Below are 13,046 nucleotides of genomic sequence, written 5' to 3'. Positions count from 1 at the left end.
AGGGTACCAGTCACACATGTGAAACACTCCTAAAAAAAAAAAAGGTTAGCTAGTCAGGCAGTGGTGGCACACACTTTCAATCCCAGTCCTCGGGAAGCCGAGGCTCACAGCTCTCTGTGAAGTGAGGCCAGGTTGGTCTACAGAGTTCCAGGACAGCCAGAGCTACATAGCAAGACCTATCTCGAAAAAACAAGCAAACAAACAAAACAAACAAAAAAGGAAAAAGACAGACATCCCCATCCTGTGTCCAGAGGCTGCAGGAGTCTGGGAGGCGGACACTATTCTAACACATAACTAATCTTAACCGTTTGTGCTGGTCACCCAGCCACAGTCACGGAGGTTGGAGGAAGCTCTGATACAATCCCTTCGCTAGTTGGTAACAAGCAGTAAGCCAGATATTTATGCTTAGTGTTTCCCATGGACAAGCAGCCAGTCCAGAGCGTGTTCCTTTGGCTGTGGAGAGAGAAAGAGGAAAGGTATTTGCTGCCTTTGCAAAACAGAGTTAGGGTTGTTTCCTGTGAAATTGAAAGTCAGATGGGAGCACAGCCTGGGATCACCGAAATAAGAAATGCCAACAGCAGCTATTTCTAGACCAGGCTGGCCTCGAACTCAGAGATCTGTCTGCCTCTCCCTCCCCAGTGCTGGGACTGAAGACATGCGCCACCACCGCATCCTTCTTAATCCTCATGCTTGGTCTCCCATGCTAGCAACTGAACTACACCTCCAGCCCAGAAAATGTACCTCAAAATGTTCCCTTGTCATAGAGGACGAGTCCCACCCTGTGCTGCTAATTAACTGATTTCTCCAGACTAATGATGTCGCCATTGGTCTGACCAGGCAGGCACCTCACAATAAAACTTCCCTCTTTATGGGTGTTTTTTTTTTTTTTTTTATTTAAACAACAACTTGGTGTACTTTATAGGTATGGGCTATGGGAACAGGATTGGCTAGTTAACTGGCTTAATCCTGTTTCATCTACGTGACTTGTGTGGCTACCCTCTGGAGCTTTCTAGCCTTCTCAATGGGCAGAATGGGAACAGTTAAATCTAGGCAGCCGGTCACTGTGGACTCCGGCTGTGCTTTTTCCCTGTTCTACCTTGTGTTCTTGGAGAAAGGGTCTCCCTGTGCAACCTTGGTTGGCCTAGAACTCACTATGTAAAGCAGGCTGGCCTTGAATTTACAGAGATCTACTAGCCTCTGCCCTCCCGAGTTCTGGTATTAAAGGCATGCCCCAGGTCTAGTCTCTTGTTATTCTGCTTCATTTGTGGGTTTTTTTTTTGTTGTTGTTTTGTTTTGATTTGATTTTTTGAGAACAAGGTTTCTCTGTGTAGCCCTGGCTGTCCTGGAACTCTCTCTGTAGACCAGGCTGGCCTCCATCTCAGAGATTCATCTGCCGCTGCCTCCCGAGTGATGGGATTAAAGGCATGTGCCACCAGGGCTCGGTATTTGTGTATTTGTTTCATGTAGTCCAAACTGGCCTTGAACTAATAGCTTTACCTGTTTTTGCTAACTTCTAGGCTAGTAAGATACTTGATACATCTCTCCACCCATCTTTACAGATGGTATCAATGTTTCTGTTTTTAACCCCTGGGATCCTTAGCCATGACCCCAGGCTGAAACCTCACGGGCAGTGCTCTGGCTACTCATTAGCAACCACAGTCACAGATCCTAAGGATGGAGGTGCACCCCCAGGAATGATTTCCATGCGAGTCCTTGAGAGCCAGCTCCAAGCACCACTGGAACCTGTGGTTGGCGGCATGGCATCAAACACACCACTTTTACTAGAACATGCATGCATCTGGGAGGCAGTGCAGGAAAGATGATTCTGAACACTGTTAACATGTCCAGTGAGGGAACTGGTTCCAGGGTCCTTCGTAACTTCAGGGTCGATGTTTCATTTGCTTTTAGACAGGGTCTCACTGTGCATCTTTAGCAGGCATTGAACTCACAACATAGACCAGGCTGGCCTTGAACGCAGATTGCTCGTCTTGCTTGAGTGCTGGGATTAAAGGCGTATGCCACCAGGACCAGCCAACCTCGGGGCTCTTGCTGGTCTTCCCCCTTCTTGGTTTCTACCAGCTAAGTGGCTGGAAGGCGTGACATGTTGCTTCAAAGTCCTCTCTCCTCTCCCTCACGGTCTCTCCTCCCCTGCAGATGTAGGTGCCTTGTTTCCACCAGCTGCTAATAATCTCACTGGGTACAATTTGGGACCCTCTCTCACACGCACCTGGAGTGACATTAGGCACAGCTCACATCTTACACAGAATTCTGCCATAATAGTTGTTGGTAGCATTTAATGGTAATATCACCCTGCCCTTGTGCCGGGTCTGATTCTGCACAAGCCATATTGGTCATGTCCACAGTTTTAGAATGATAAACCCAGGCCAAAGATTCCCACTTGCAGGTAGTTCTGTTACTTCTGAGAAAACTGGCCTATTACCTAATACTGTGGGGAGACTTGAGCTTGCTGGCGCCACCCGGTGGCAGCTGATAAACAACAGAGAGACTTCATTACCATTAAGGCAGATTTCTTACTTCATCTATGTTCAATCTCACTTACCTGAAATCGATATATTACATTAACAGAGCCAAGGGACTGATGATCTCTAGCCTATGGCAATTAGAAAAGATGGAGAGGCAGTATTGATTGACGGCTTGGCCGTATTTTAACCCTCGGGAAACCAGACAGATGAAGTACTATGACAGCATGTCTTCATTATATAAGCTGGGTTCCCTTTCCCAAGAGACCCAATCTGGTCATCTAAGTAAAACAGCCATTTCATTTTCCTCCAGGTCAATTTCACTGTCCTTTATTTGATAGCCATCCCTGTTCTCTGGGGACATTGGTGGGCAATTTGAATAGTAACAGCAAGGACTTCAGGGCCTTATAGTTCCTAGCACTGTCCCTGAGTCAAACATACACAACCCTTGGTCGAGTCTCCCATCCATTCACACACCATTGCGTCAAGCAGAGCTGAGGCAGACATTATGGTCACTATTTTAACAAGGAAAAGACACTATGGTATGGTCTCCAAGCAAATGAGTTTGGGCTAAAATTCATTCCCTGGCCTTCTTTGCCAAATTATGCCTTCTTTTGGCATAAAAAAAAAAAAAACACTTTGTAATACTTTGACGGTTACATGTTTACAGAGAGAAACAATGATAACTCTATGATGATGACCACAACCACAGCTACCAAAACTGCCTGGTTCAGACTGTAAAGAAGCAGCCCTGACCCCTCCAGGATGAAAACATATTGAACTGTTTTGTATTCAGCCGCGACCCAGCAATACGCATCAAGGATAGAGGAGCGTGGATCTGAGTGAGATGCCAAGGTACCACTTGAAGAGGACAATAACCACCAGCAGGTGGCAGGAGTTAGTTTCCAAGCGGACCCAAACCAAAGGAGCTTGTTTTTCCCCTTCCTGAGGGATGGGTGGAGTTTCTACAGGAAAAACTATAAGGAAGTCAAGATCAGGGACAGTGGCAATAAATGCAACCTGGTAACAGGGACACGGGAAGGGGAAGAGATGTATGGGAGAGGAAAACGAAGAGTAGGTTGGGAAAGACGAGACAAGCTTTGGGTGACGTTTTCTCTCTCAGATGCACAGGCGCAGCCAGACAGGGTTTCTGTGCGGTTCATCTTGCAGTTGGCTAGTCTCGTCCCTTCTTAGGAAACCATCTACGATCGGAAGAAACAGGCTGGTAGTCTCTCCGTTTTTCTCCCCCGCCTTTCCCAAAGCATCAGAGATAGCGGGGTTGTCCGGGAGGTCACAGGAAAATACAGAAAGCACCCAGTGCCCACCGGGCACGGCCCCTTTGTCCCTGCCTCCCTCCTTTGCCGGGGGACATCTGCTCCCTTTTCACACGCCCAGGATAAAAATGAAGCAGCAGCAATTTTTATTGAGGGACCTAAACTGAAAATAGGTTTAAAACATAATTTAAAAAAATAAAACAGCAAAAGTAGCAAAAAATATATGACCTTTTAAAAAACATTTTCCTTTTTTCGTTGTTGTTGTTGTTTTTAATATATAGCAACGGATGCTTCCCAGCCTCCAGGAGCATCTCACCCAATGGGTAAATCTCTAGTAACGACCCTTTTAAAAAGACATGTAAATATATACTCAGATTTATACACTTTGTGTTTTCTTCATAGCTATGTACAGAGCCCCGAGTCTAGGGCTCAGCCCCAGGGCCACATCACACTGCTCCCCATCTCTGCCTCACTGTCTTCTGGTACCAGGTATTTGGTCAGCAAAGCATAATTAGTACTGGAATTAAGAAGCCGCCGGTACCACCCATCTGGAGCAGAGGCTGCCTTCGGGTAAGGCCTGAACAGAAACGAACCCCACTGCTTCTGTAGCCCCAAGGCTGCTCCCACCAGAACACAGACAGGAAGGAGGCTAACGGGTCAACCAGGAGACTCGGTGAGCTCTTGCACGCCAGGCCCCATTGGCTTCCACTCCCCAGGTCTCCGAGGAGCGCCAAGCAGCGGGGCCGGGGCGGGTCTTGGTCCAACACCTGGGAAGGAGGAAGTGGCTACCGGCAAGAACCTGCCTCTGGGCTCCTCCCTCCCACAGCAGGTGGAGAAGAGCGAGAGGTGTCTTGGGGGGGTGATGATGGGGTAGGCCACACAGGAAGGCCTCAGTTAACACACTGGCTCTTGCCAGCAGCGAAGGACAAGAGGAAAGGCAGTGTGTCCAGCAGGGAATTAGGGGCGAGGGGCACAGGTGATGACGGAACGAGGGGAAAAGGCTGGGGAGGCTGGGTGGTCAGCGCCGTTTGAGTCCGCCATTGGCAAGCTGGGTCGGGTGTCGGGGCAGACAGGGTTCCTCCGGTAACGGCTCATGAGAGAAGACAGAGTCCTCCCCTGAAGAGCACGTAGAGCTCCGTGTATCGGGAAAGCTGGGAGAGTACTGGTCCAGCGGCATTGACAGGTCCAGATACTCCTGGGACAGGAGGAAAGGGCAGGTGGCACACGAACCTTCCTACAGGGCAGTGTCCCCTCAGGCGCCTAGCTGATGAGGGCCCAAGTTCCAGCCCAGGGCAGCTCTTACCTGGTTGGAGGTCAAGGCCACAATGCGGTCCAGGTCTTCCACCAGCTGCTTGAAAGTAGGCCTCTGAGAGGGGACTGCATGCCAGCAGTCCCGCATCATCATGTACCTGCAGCAGGATGGCGAGGTCAAAGAGGGGTGACCAGGGAGGCGACTCCCTCCGCACACACAGATTTCACCATGCTCCCCTTTCCTTCGGGGCCCGAGGACCTCAGGCACCTCCCATGAGCCGCCACGGACCCAGCGTGCCAAGGACGGGCTCAAACGGCGCTGCCCACCAACGGTCCCCTCCCCTGGTCTCCCCCACCCCAGTCCGTGCTTACAGCTCATTGGTGCAGTTAGTGGGCTTGTCCATTCGATGACCCTCCTTCAGCAGCTTGAAAAGTTCTTCCACAGGCACACCAGGGTATGGGGAGCCACCCAGAGTGAAGATCTCCCACAAGAGCACCCCAAAAGACCACCTGCAGGAGAGAGAGCACCGTGCCACCGTGAGGTACAACAGCACAGAGCTGGGCTGCCCTAGGGGTTCTCGCCCGGCCACGTCTCCTTGAGAAGCCAGCACAAGCAGGTGCTCATCTTGACCATCTCCTGCCCCAACACAGACAGCCCCTTAAGTTCAGGGGGGCAGCAAGGGGCAGCGCAAAAGAAGGCTGAAACATGTTGTTTATGGGACAAGACAATGCCCGGCCCCCCCCCCCGCACCCCCCCAATGGGGGAGAGAGGTTCTCATCAGCCTAGGGATGCAGGACTGTTAGTGCTCTTCTCCCAGCCTATCCCAGGGTAATTGCGTTTCTCAGACTCACACGTCACTCTGGTGGGTGTAGATCCGGTCAAACAACGCCTCAGGCGCCATCCATTTCACAGGCAGCCGGCCCTGCAAAGCAGCAGTGGTGTGTGTGTGTGTGTGTGTGTGTGTGTGTGTGTGTGTGTGTGTGTGAGTGCGCGCCACAGACAACTCACGGGATGAACTGACGATGGCTCAAGGGACAAGCAGGGCATGGACAGGTGGGACCCAGGGCGCGGGGCGCCCGTTTTCAGCCCACCCTGCAGCCAGCCCCTGTTCTTAGCTCGCACAACCCCACCTGTGCACGGCGAAAACCTGGGGCAGGACACTTACATTGGTGGTTTTTTTATAGTAGTCGATATGGTGAATGTCTCGAGCCAAGCCGAAGTCTGCGATCTTCATGACATTGTCCTCTGTCACCAGGACGTTCCTGGCGGCCAGGTCTCGGTGGATGCACTGCGGAGCGGGAAGGGCGAGAGGGGCCGACAACCTTGAACCGTGCTCCGCCACACATCCATCTAGCCCCGCCCCCACCCCACCCCACCCCGCCCCCCCCACTCCAGCCCTTACTGTGTGGTAGGGAGCAGACCACTTTACCTCACAGGTCTTCTGCCCACACCCCCACCATACCCTCTAGACACCCCCGTACCCTCTAGATGACCCCCCCTCAAAATATCCCTTAATTCCAGACACCTTCAGCGGTGGTCTTCTCAACCACTTTATCCAGCTCTCCTTCTTTCTTGATCTCGACCTCTAGCTTTTGGAACTGTACCCCCAAATCAGAATGTTCAGGCCTATGCTCAGGCTGTGGAGGTGTGTGTACTGGGGGCCCTGTCCGCCCTGGTAGAGCATGTCTGCCCTGGGTAGGACTGAAATCTGTGACAGGGACTTTGGCAGACACAATTCATCTTATCCTCACGGTACATCTACGACATAGAGATCAGCATCCCTATTTTCTTTCTTTCTTTCTTTCTTTCTTTTTTTTTTTTTTTTTTGGTTTTTTGAGACAGGGTTTCTCTGTGTAGCTTTGCACCTTTCCTGGAACTCACTTGGTAGCCCAGGCTGGCCTCGAACTCACAGAGATCCGCCTGCCTCTGCCTCCCGAGTGCTGGGATTAAAGGCGGGGCACCACCACCGCCCAGCTAGCATTCCTATTTTCTATCTGGAGAACTATAGAGCCGGGTTTAGTGGCACAGGCCTGGAATCCCAGCACTTGAGAGACTGGCACAGGATAATCACATATTTATGGCCAGCCTGTGCTACACCATGAATTTGAGGCCAGCCTCTGTCACCAAATGGGACCCTAGCCTCGAAAAGAAAAAGGCACATATATAAATTTAAAAAGAGCTGTCTATGCGGACAGCGGCTGCAGAGAAGTCAAACCCAATTCAATCCGACCCCGAGGCTACAAGGGCTTTCCCAAGGGGTTCTAATGAAACACAAGGGGTCAGGCTTGGTGCACCCAAAGCTCTAAAGGATTAACAGTCGTAAGCTGGAGCCAGGGACAGGAGTGCATGTTAGCATCCCTGCACCAGAGAGCCTGGGCCAGACGACGAACGAGCTCAAGGCCAGCATGGACTATGTAGTCATAAACCGGAGTGCTGGGTGGGTTCACTCCCACCCTGCCTTTTCTGGGGAGGGGTGCCAGCAGGCTCCACACCTTCTTAGAGGCAAGATACTCCATGCCCCGAGCCACCTGATAGGCACAGGATACCAGATCTTTGGAGGACAGCTGTTCCTCGGGATTGTGGCTGGGGTTGTAGCAGTATTCCAGCCCAGGAGGCCTCCGGGCCTGCAGATACTCCCGAAGGTTGCCCTTGGAGGCGTACTCCACGATGACATAAAGAGGCCCTGAGAGCACAGAGGTAGAGAGAAACCACACAGGCCAGGCGATAGGTCAGCAAGTGTAGCTACACCCCATGGGAGGCCCTGCTCCAAATGTCACAGCCCGCTTGTGTCCCATGCCTAACGTCAACTCCCCTCCCTGCCTCCTCCAGACGGGAACAGGGACAGTCATCCCACCCAAGGAAAGTCAGAAAAAAAGAATTCTTCCCAGCGGAGTCCAGAAAGTTCCCAAGCCAGGCTGAGGGCAGGAACCCTATTGCAGACTCCACTAACACCCTTGCTCCTATTCACGCACTGAATCTAGGTGTCAGTGAGTAGTAATCTTGGACGAAGGCCAGTCCAGTCCAGCCGGCCCGGCCCCTGAGAAACACATTAACCTCCCTGCTAAGGCAGTTTCTCAGCTGACGCCCGGAGCCACCTACCGTCCTGCGTGCAGGCCCCCAGCAGGTTGATGATATTCTTGTGCTTCCCGATCATTTTCATCATCTCCATCTCCGAGATCAGATCCGACAGGTCCTTCTCTGTCGCGTCGGCTTCACAGACAAACCAGAGTGGTGTGAGGGAGGGAGAGCTCGGGGCTGGGGAAGCAGATCCTGGAGGGACCTCTTTCCTCCAGGACCTGCTTCCATCCCCCCGCTCCCCATCCAGGAGTCGCCACTACCATGTGGTACTGAATGTGGCCGGAGAGAAAAAAAAAAACAGCCAGACGGGACTAAGATGAGCACCCGAGCCCGGGTCAACATTAAGAAGCAAAGTAAGGGGCTGGAGAGATGGCTCAGCGGTTAAGAGCACTGGCTGCTCTTCCAGAGGTCCTGAGTTCAATTCCCAGCACCCATATGGTGGCTCACAACCACCTGTAATGAGATCTGGCGCCCTCTTCTGGCCTGCAGGCATATATGCAGATAGAACAATGAATACATAATAAATAGGAGGAGGAAAGGAAGAAGAGGAAGAGGAAGGAGGAGGAAGGAGAAGGAAGGAAGAAAAAGAAAGAAAGAAAAAGAAAGAAAGAAAGAAATAAAAAGGAAGGAAGGAAGGGAGAGAGAGAGAGAAAGAGAGAGAGAGAGAGAGAGAGAGAGAGAGAAAGGTAAGATTTAAACACTCAGGGTGTGCCATCCCCCTCCAGTCCCAGATTAGACCCCCCAGGCAGTATAGCAGGTACAGGTTCGAGCAATGACAGCATCATAGAATGCATTTCACTCTATTTGGTCCAGACCTAGCTGGCTTAGAAAGGAAAAGAGACCACCATGGCTGGAAACAGGAGCATCACTCACACTTCAACATCTTCACGGCCACCTTGGTCACGCGGTTGGGTTTGTCCTTATCCAGCCCGATGGCCTCTGCCAATACCACCTGCCCAAAGCAGCCCTCTCCAAGAGGTTTGCCTAAGACCAGTCTTGGGGCGGAAACAGAGAGAGTGAGTGACAGTCAGGGCTGGACACACAGTGAGTGACAGTCTGGGCTGGTAAAGGTCAAACTTTTACAGGGCAGCTCATCCCCATTTCTCCCGGCATTCCACCCCATCAAGAGCGGGGCGCAGCTGTTTCTAGAGGCATCTCGTGTACTTGTACTACCTAAAGGGCCTCAGCATACACCACTGCTAAAAGCTAGGGCAAGCGTGGGGGTCCTCGGGGGACAGTTACGGCGTATTACCGGTCTCTCGGCAGCTCCCAGCGGGGATCTTCGGGAAGCTCATATTCAGACACCCCAGCTAGCATGGGGGTCCCACTGGAGGAGAGCCGCGAAGGCCGAACCAGGAGAACCCCAGAGTTCATGGACGCACTGGAGTCGGCTGACACCTGCAAAAAAAAAAAAAAAGAGTGGGGTCACCCTTCTAGCAAGGCGAGCAGGGACGGGTAGCTTTTTGCCATAACACAGATTTGCTTCTATCCCTAGCATGGCAGGGTCAAAACAAACAAACAAACAAACAAACAAAAAAAAAAAACCAACAAAAACAAACACATGAGGTGGAAGCTATACGACTGAGCAATTTCTACCATCAAAAACTCTTTCCGAATCCCAGCTCGGGCAGTGGTGGCACACGCCTTTAATCCCAGCTCTGGGGAGGCAGAGGGAAGCTGATCTCTCTCTGAGTTCAAGACCAGCCTGGTCTACATACAGGATAACCAGGGCTACACAGGTAAACCTTGTCCCGAAAAACAAAAAACAAACAAAAAAGGCTTTCTGACCTCCATTTTACTCACCTATTCAATGAGCATACCAAAGATACCTCTTCCAACTGAGTGTCTCATAATATCATAAGAGCTCTTTTCTCGTTCCAGCTCTTGGCAAAAACTCTCCCTCAGACTACGGATACCTAACCCCTGAGGCACCTTTCTGGGCCAGCAGTGTTCTGACCTCAGGTGACAGAACAAGGCCTTTGCGGTTGGGGTGCAGGGTAGACAGGCGTGGAGCCAGAGTTAGTTTCTAATGTGTCTGGTCCAGAAGTGGGAGCACAGCCCAACATGGTAGACGAGGAGCAGCCAGGGGGTGGGTGGGAAAGGGGGGCAGGCCCCGGAGGCCCAGGAAGAGACGACAAGGCGGTGTGGTGAGCGTGCAAATCCCCCATCTACTTTCTGTTACCTGTCTGCGCAGAGGGATGCTCTTGGCCAGCTTGTGCACGGCCATCTGGCTGTGGAAGTCACTCTTCTTGGTGCCGCTCTTCATCTTGTAGATGATGACGGAGCCCACCATGCAGGAGATAAGGAAGGCCCCGGTGCAATAGATGATAATCTCCAAGTAGAGCGGCGAAGTCATCACAGCTGGTCTCTCTTCCAGGGCTGAGTCGGTGCGGACAGGGTGTCAGCAGTTTATGGGTACTTTGCCCGTGAGAGGGATGCCCCATGAGAAACCCAGTACCTATCCTTTCCCCCTTGGGAACTTGTAGGGAAGGGGAGACCCCAGCTAGATGCCAGTATCAAAAGGACCAGACATCTTGGGACCTCTGAGGCATCCTTAAACATCCTTAAACTCAAAGCCCATAGAGGATAAAGCCTAGGCTATCTATCCTGCTACACAAGTCCAACAATCATTAACTCCAGAACTACCTTGCAGCTTCCTACTAGGCTAGATGGGCACCAGAGACACTGTAGAACCTCAATGCTGTGCACATAGATCATACAGAGACAGGCTGTTATGAGCAAGGGACCAGGGTCCTCAAAGCACAAGACGGCACTAATGGACTAATGGACGCCCATGGTAGCCATCCTTTGTCATACTACATACATGACACCTCTGTTAGGTCAGACCCGTAAATGCCTAAAATAAAGGCAAAGCAAATGTAATGTCTAAATACATCTCTAGATGAAAAAAACATGTATTTGGCAGCTCTTAAGGAACCTACTCATGGCCCCACAGGATTCCTAAAATGTAAGGAAGTTGGAGATTTGGGGGGTGGGGTGGGCAACACATCATTTACTAAAGTCTTTCACCTCTATTTAGAATTCATACTGCTGGGAGGGGGGGCGGTTGTGCAGGCCTTTAATCCCAGCACTCAGGAGGCAGAGGCAAGTGGATCTCTGTGAGTTCGAGGCCAGCCTGGTCTACAGAGTGAGTTCTAGGACAACCAGGGCTGTTACACAGAGAAACCCTGTCTCAAAAAAATAAATAAATAAATAAAAAAGAAATCATACAGTCCTGCCTAGTTGACACAAGCTAAAGTCACCTGAATGGTGACTTCTTCAGTTGAGAAAATGCCTCCATAAAAGTGGGCTGTGGGCAAGCCTGCCTGGTACTTTCTTATTAGTGATTAATGTGGAAGGGTCCAGTCCACTGTGGGCGGTGCCATCCCTGGGCTGCTGGTCCTGGGTGCTCTAAGAAAGCAGGCTGAGCAAGCCATGGGGAGCAAGCCAGTAAGCAGCGCCCCTCCATGGCCTCTGCATCAGCTCCTGCCTCCAGGTTCCTGCCCTGACTTCCTTCAATGATCAACTGTGATGTGGAAGTGTGCACCGAAGAAACCCTTTGCTTCCCAAGGTGCTTTTGGTCCTGGCGTTTCAACACAGCAGTAGTGACCCTGACTAAGACACATACTCATCATTCCCATATGCCGGTTAGTCCGCCTTTCCCTTCGGCACAAGAAACAGCATCTGCCCGCTGGACTCCTTTCCCTGCATGTATACAGCCCTCGTCTTACAGTCCTCCCCCTTAAAACCTCAGCCAGCCGAAGAGGAAGTGACACCTTGGGAGTCCTCCCAGCCCAACCAGGAAATGACAGAGCTCATGACAGGGAAGGTGTGTTGCCTGTCCTTCCCCAGTGTCGGAAAATAAAGGCTCACAGGAAGCATCGACTGGACAGAGACAGGGCCAGATGCTTCTCCGCAAGCGGCGGGGTGTGTGGTGGGGGGCTGCTGGGCAAGCAAGATGGAAGTAGAGGAGGAACGCAATTGCAGCAGCCACACACAGAACAGCAGCACTCAGGCCACATGCAGGCAAAAACCATCCTCGTCCTACGTCACCAACCCACCACCGGGCAAGGCTGCAGGCTCCTTCCTTCCTGGCGGGTACCGGGGACACAGATCTCCCAGCTTGGGAGGGGAGGTCAGGAGGGATGAGCCAGAGAGGCACCGTCAGGCTAAGACAGGCCTTTCCCAAGGTAGCTCAAGTTTGCGGCTGTCCAGGCATGCCAGTCAAAGTGTAGCAGGATAAAGTATGGGCCAGAAGCACCCAATGGGAGCAGTAAGCTCCGGTTGGCTGGGAACCTGGATTCATGAAGAAGAGGTGCAGGGCTTTTCTTGCCGACACTCTTGGGACTGGCTAAAGAAGTCCCAGTAATTCAAACCCTTGGTACCAAGAGGATAAAGGGAAGGTGCTGTACCCAAGGACAGAAGGAGCCTGTGCTGCCGCAAGGTAAACCCAGAGCTCGTGCATGCATTACACTGACCAGGGAGAGAGCCAGACAGAGATGTACAGGGGGAGGCTGCCACATGACTTCCTGGAGATCCAGGAACCCCGCCCTGCGTGGGCCTCAAAGCCGAAGCAGAAAAGGGCACACAGCGGACGGAGCCATCCCTCTCGGCCTCTCCCCAGCCCTGTAAGGGATGCGTGGCTCCCGCGGCGAAAGCAGGAGGACCCGGAAAGGATCAGTGCAGTGTATACCTTCCAGGACGGTCAACCATGCAGAGTGATGGGAGAGTCCGATAGAGTTACCCGCCAAGCACGTGTACTCCCCCGCATCCTCAAAGGAGACATTCCGTAAATGGAGCACCTCCATCTCCTTGTCGGTGGTATTAACTCCGGCAGTCTAGAAGAGACAACGGAGGCAGATGGACGCGCACGGGAGCGTGAGACCTCAGAGAGGCAGAGGAACGGAGGAGGGGACAGAGGAGGGGACCGAAACCAGAGGAAGAAACGCTCCCCAGCACACA

The 13,046-nt window shown here is 52.0% G+C and overlaps 1 protein-coding gene across 12 annotated transcripts in view; it reads right to left on the bottom strand.

Moving 5' to 3' along the window:
* Nucleotides 1-2,794: 2,794 nt before the first annotated feature.
* Nucleotides 2,795-13,046, bottom strand: part of Fgfr1 (fibroblast growth factor receptor 1) — a 58,460-nt gene continuing 48,208 nt past the window's right edge. For 4 of the 12 annotated variants that reach the window (XM_028854812.2, XM_028854807.1, XM_028854809.1 and 1 more), the window contains 11 exons: nucleotides 12,778-12,922; nucleotides 10,261-10,463; nucleotides 9,337-9,482; nucleotides 8,958-9,079; nucleotides 8,106-8,216; nucleotides 7,499-7,689; nucleotides 6,172-6,294; nucleotides 5,858-5,928; nucleotides 5,378-5,515; nucleotides 5,058-5,163; nucleotides 2,795-4,949 (listed from right to left, as the gene is read on the bottom strand). In XM_028854812.2, coding sequence (XP_028710645.1) covers nucleotides 4,773-4,949; nucleotides 5,058-5,163; nucleotides 5,378-5,515; nucleotides 5,858-5,928; nucleotides 6,172-6,294; nucleotides 7,499-7,689; nucleotides 8,106-8,216; nucleotides 8,958-9,079; nucleotides 9,337-9,482; nucleotides 10,261-10,463; nucleotides 12,778-12,922 — 1,533 coding nt within the window. In that variant the 3' untranslated portion in view covers nucleotides 2,795-4,772. The remainder of the gene's footprint in view (nucleotides 4,950-5,057; nucleotides 5,164-5,377; nucleotides 5,516-5,857; nucleotides 5,929-6,171; nucleotides 6,295-7,498; nucleotides 7,690-8,105; nucleotides 8,217-8,957; nucleotides 9,080-9,336; nucleotides 9,483-10,260; nucleotides 10,464-12,777; nucleotides 12,923-13,046) is intronic. The other 8 variants (XM_037211654.1, XM_037211656.1, XM_037211657.1 and 5 more) reach the window with 3 other exon arrangements.

This window comes from Peromyscus leucopus, chromosome 17 (genome assembly GCF_004664715.2).
Source record: "Peromyscus leucopus breed LL Stock chromosome 17, UCI_PerLeu_2.1, whole genome shotgun sequence".
Lineage (NCBI taxonomy): Eukaryota > Metazoa > Chordata > Mammalia > Rodentia > Cricetidae > Peromyscus > Peromyscus leucopus.
Note: the sequence above shows the minus strand (reverse complement) of the source record. Positions and strands in the feature narration are given on the sequence as shown.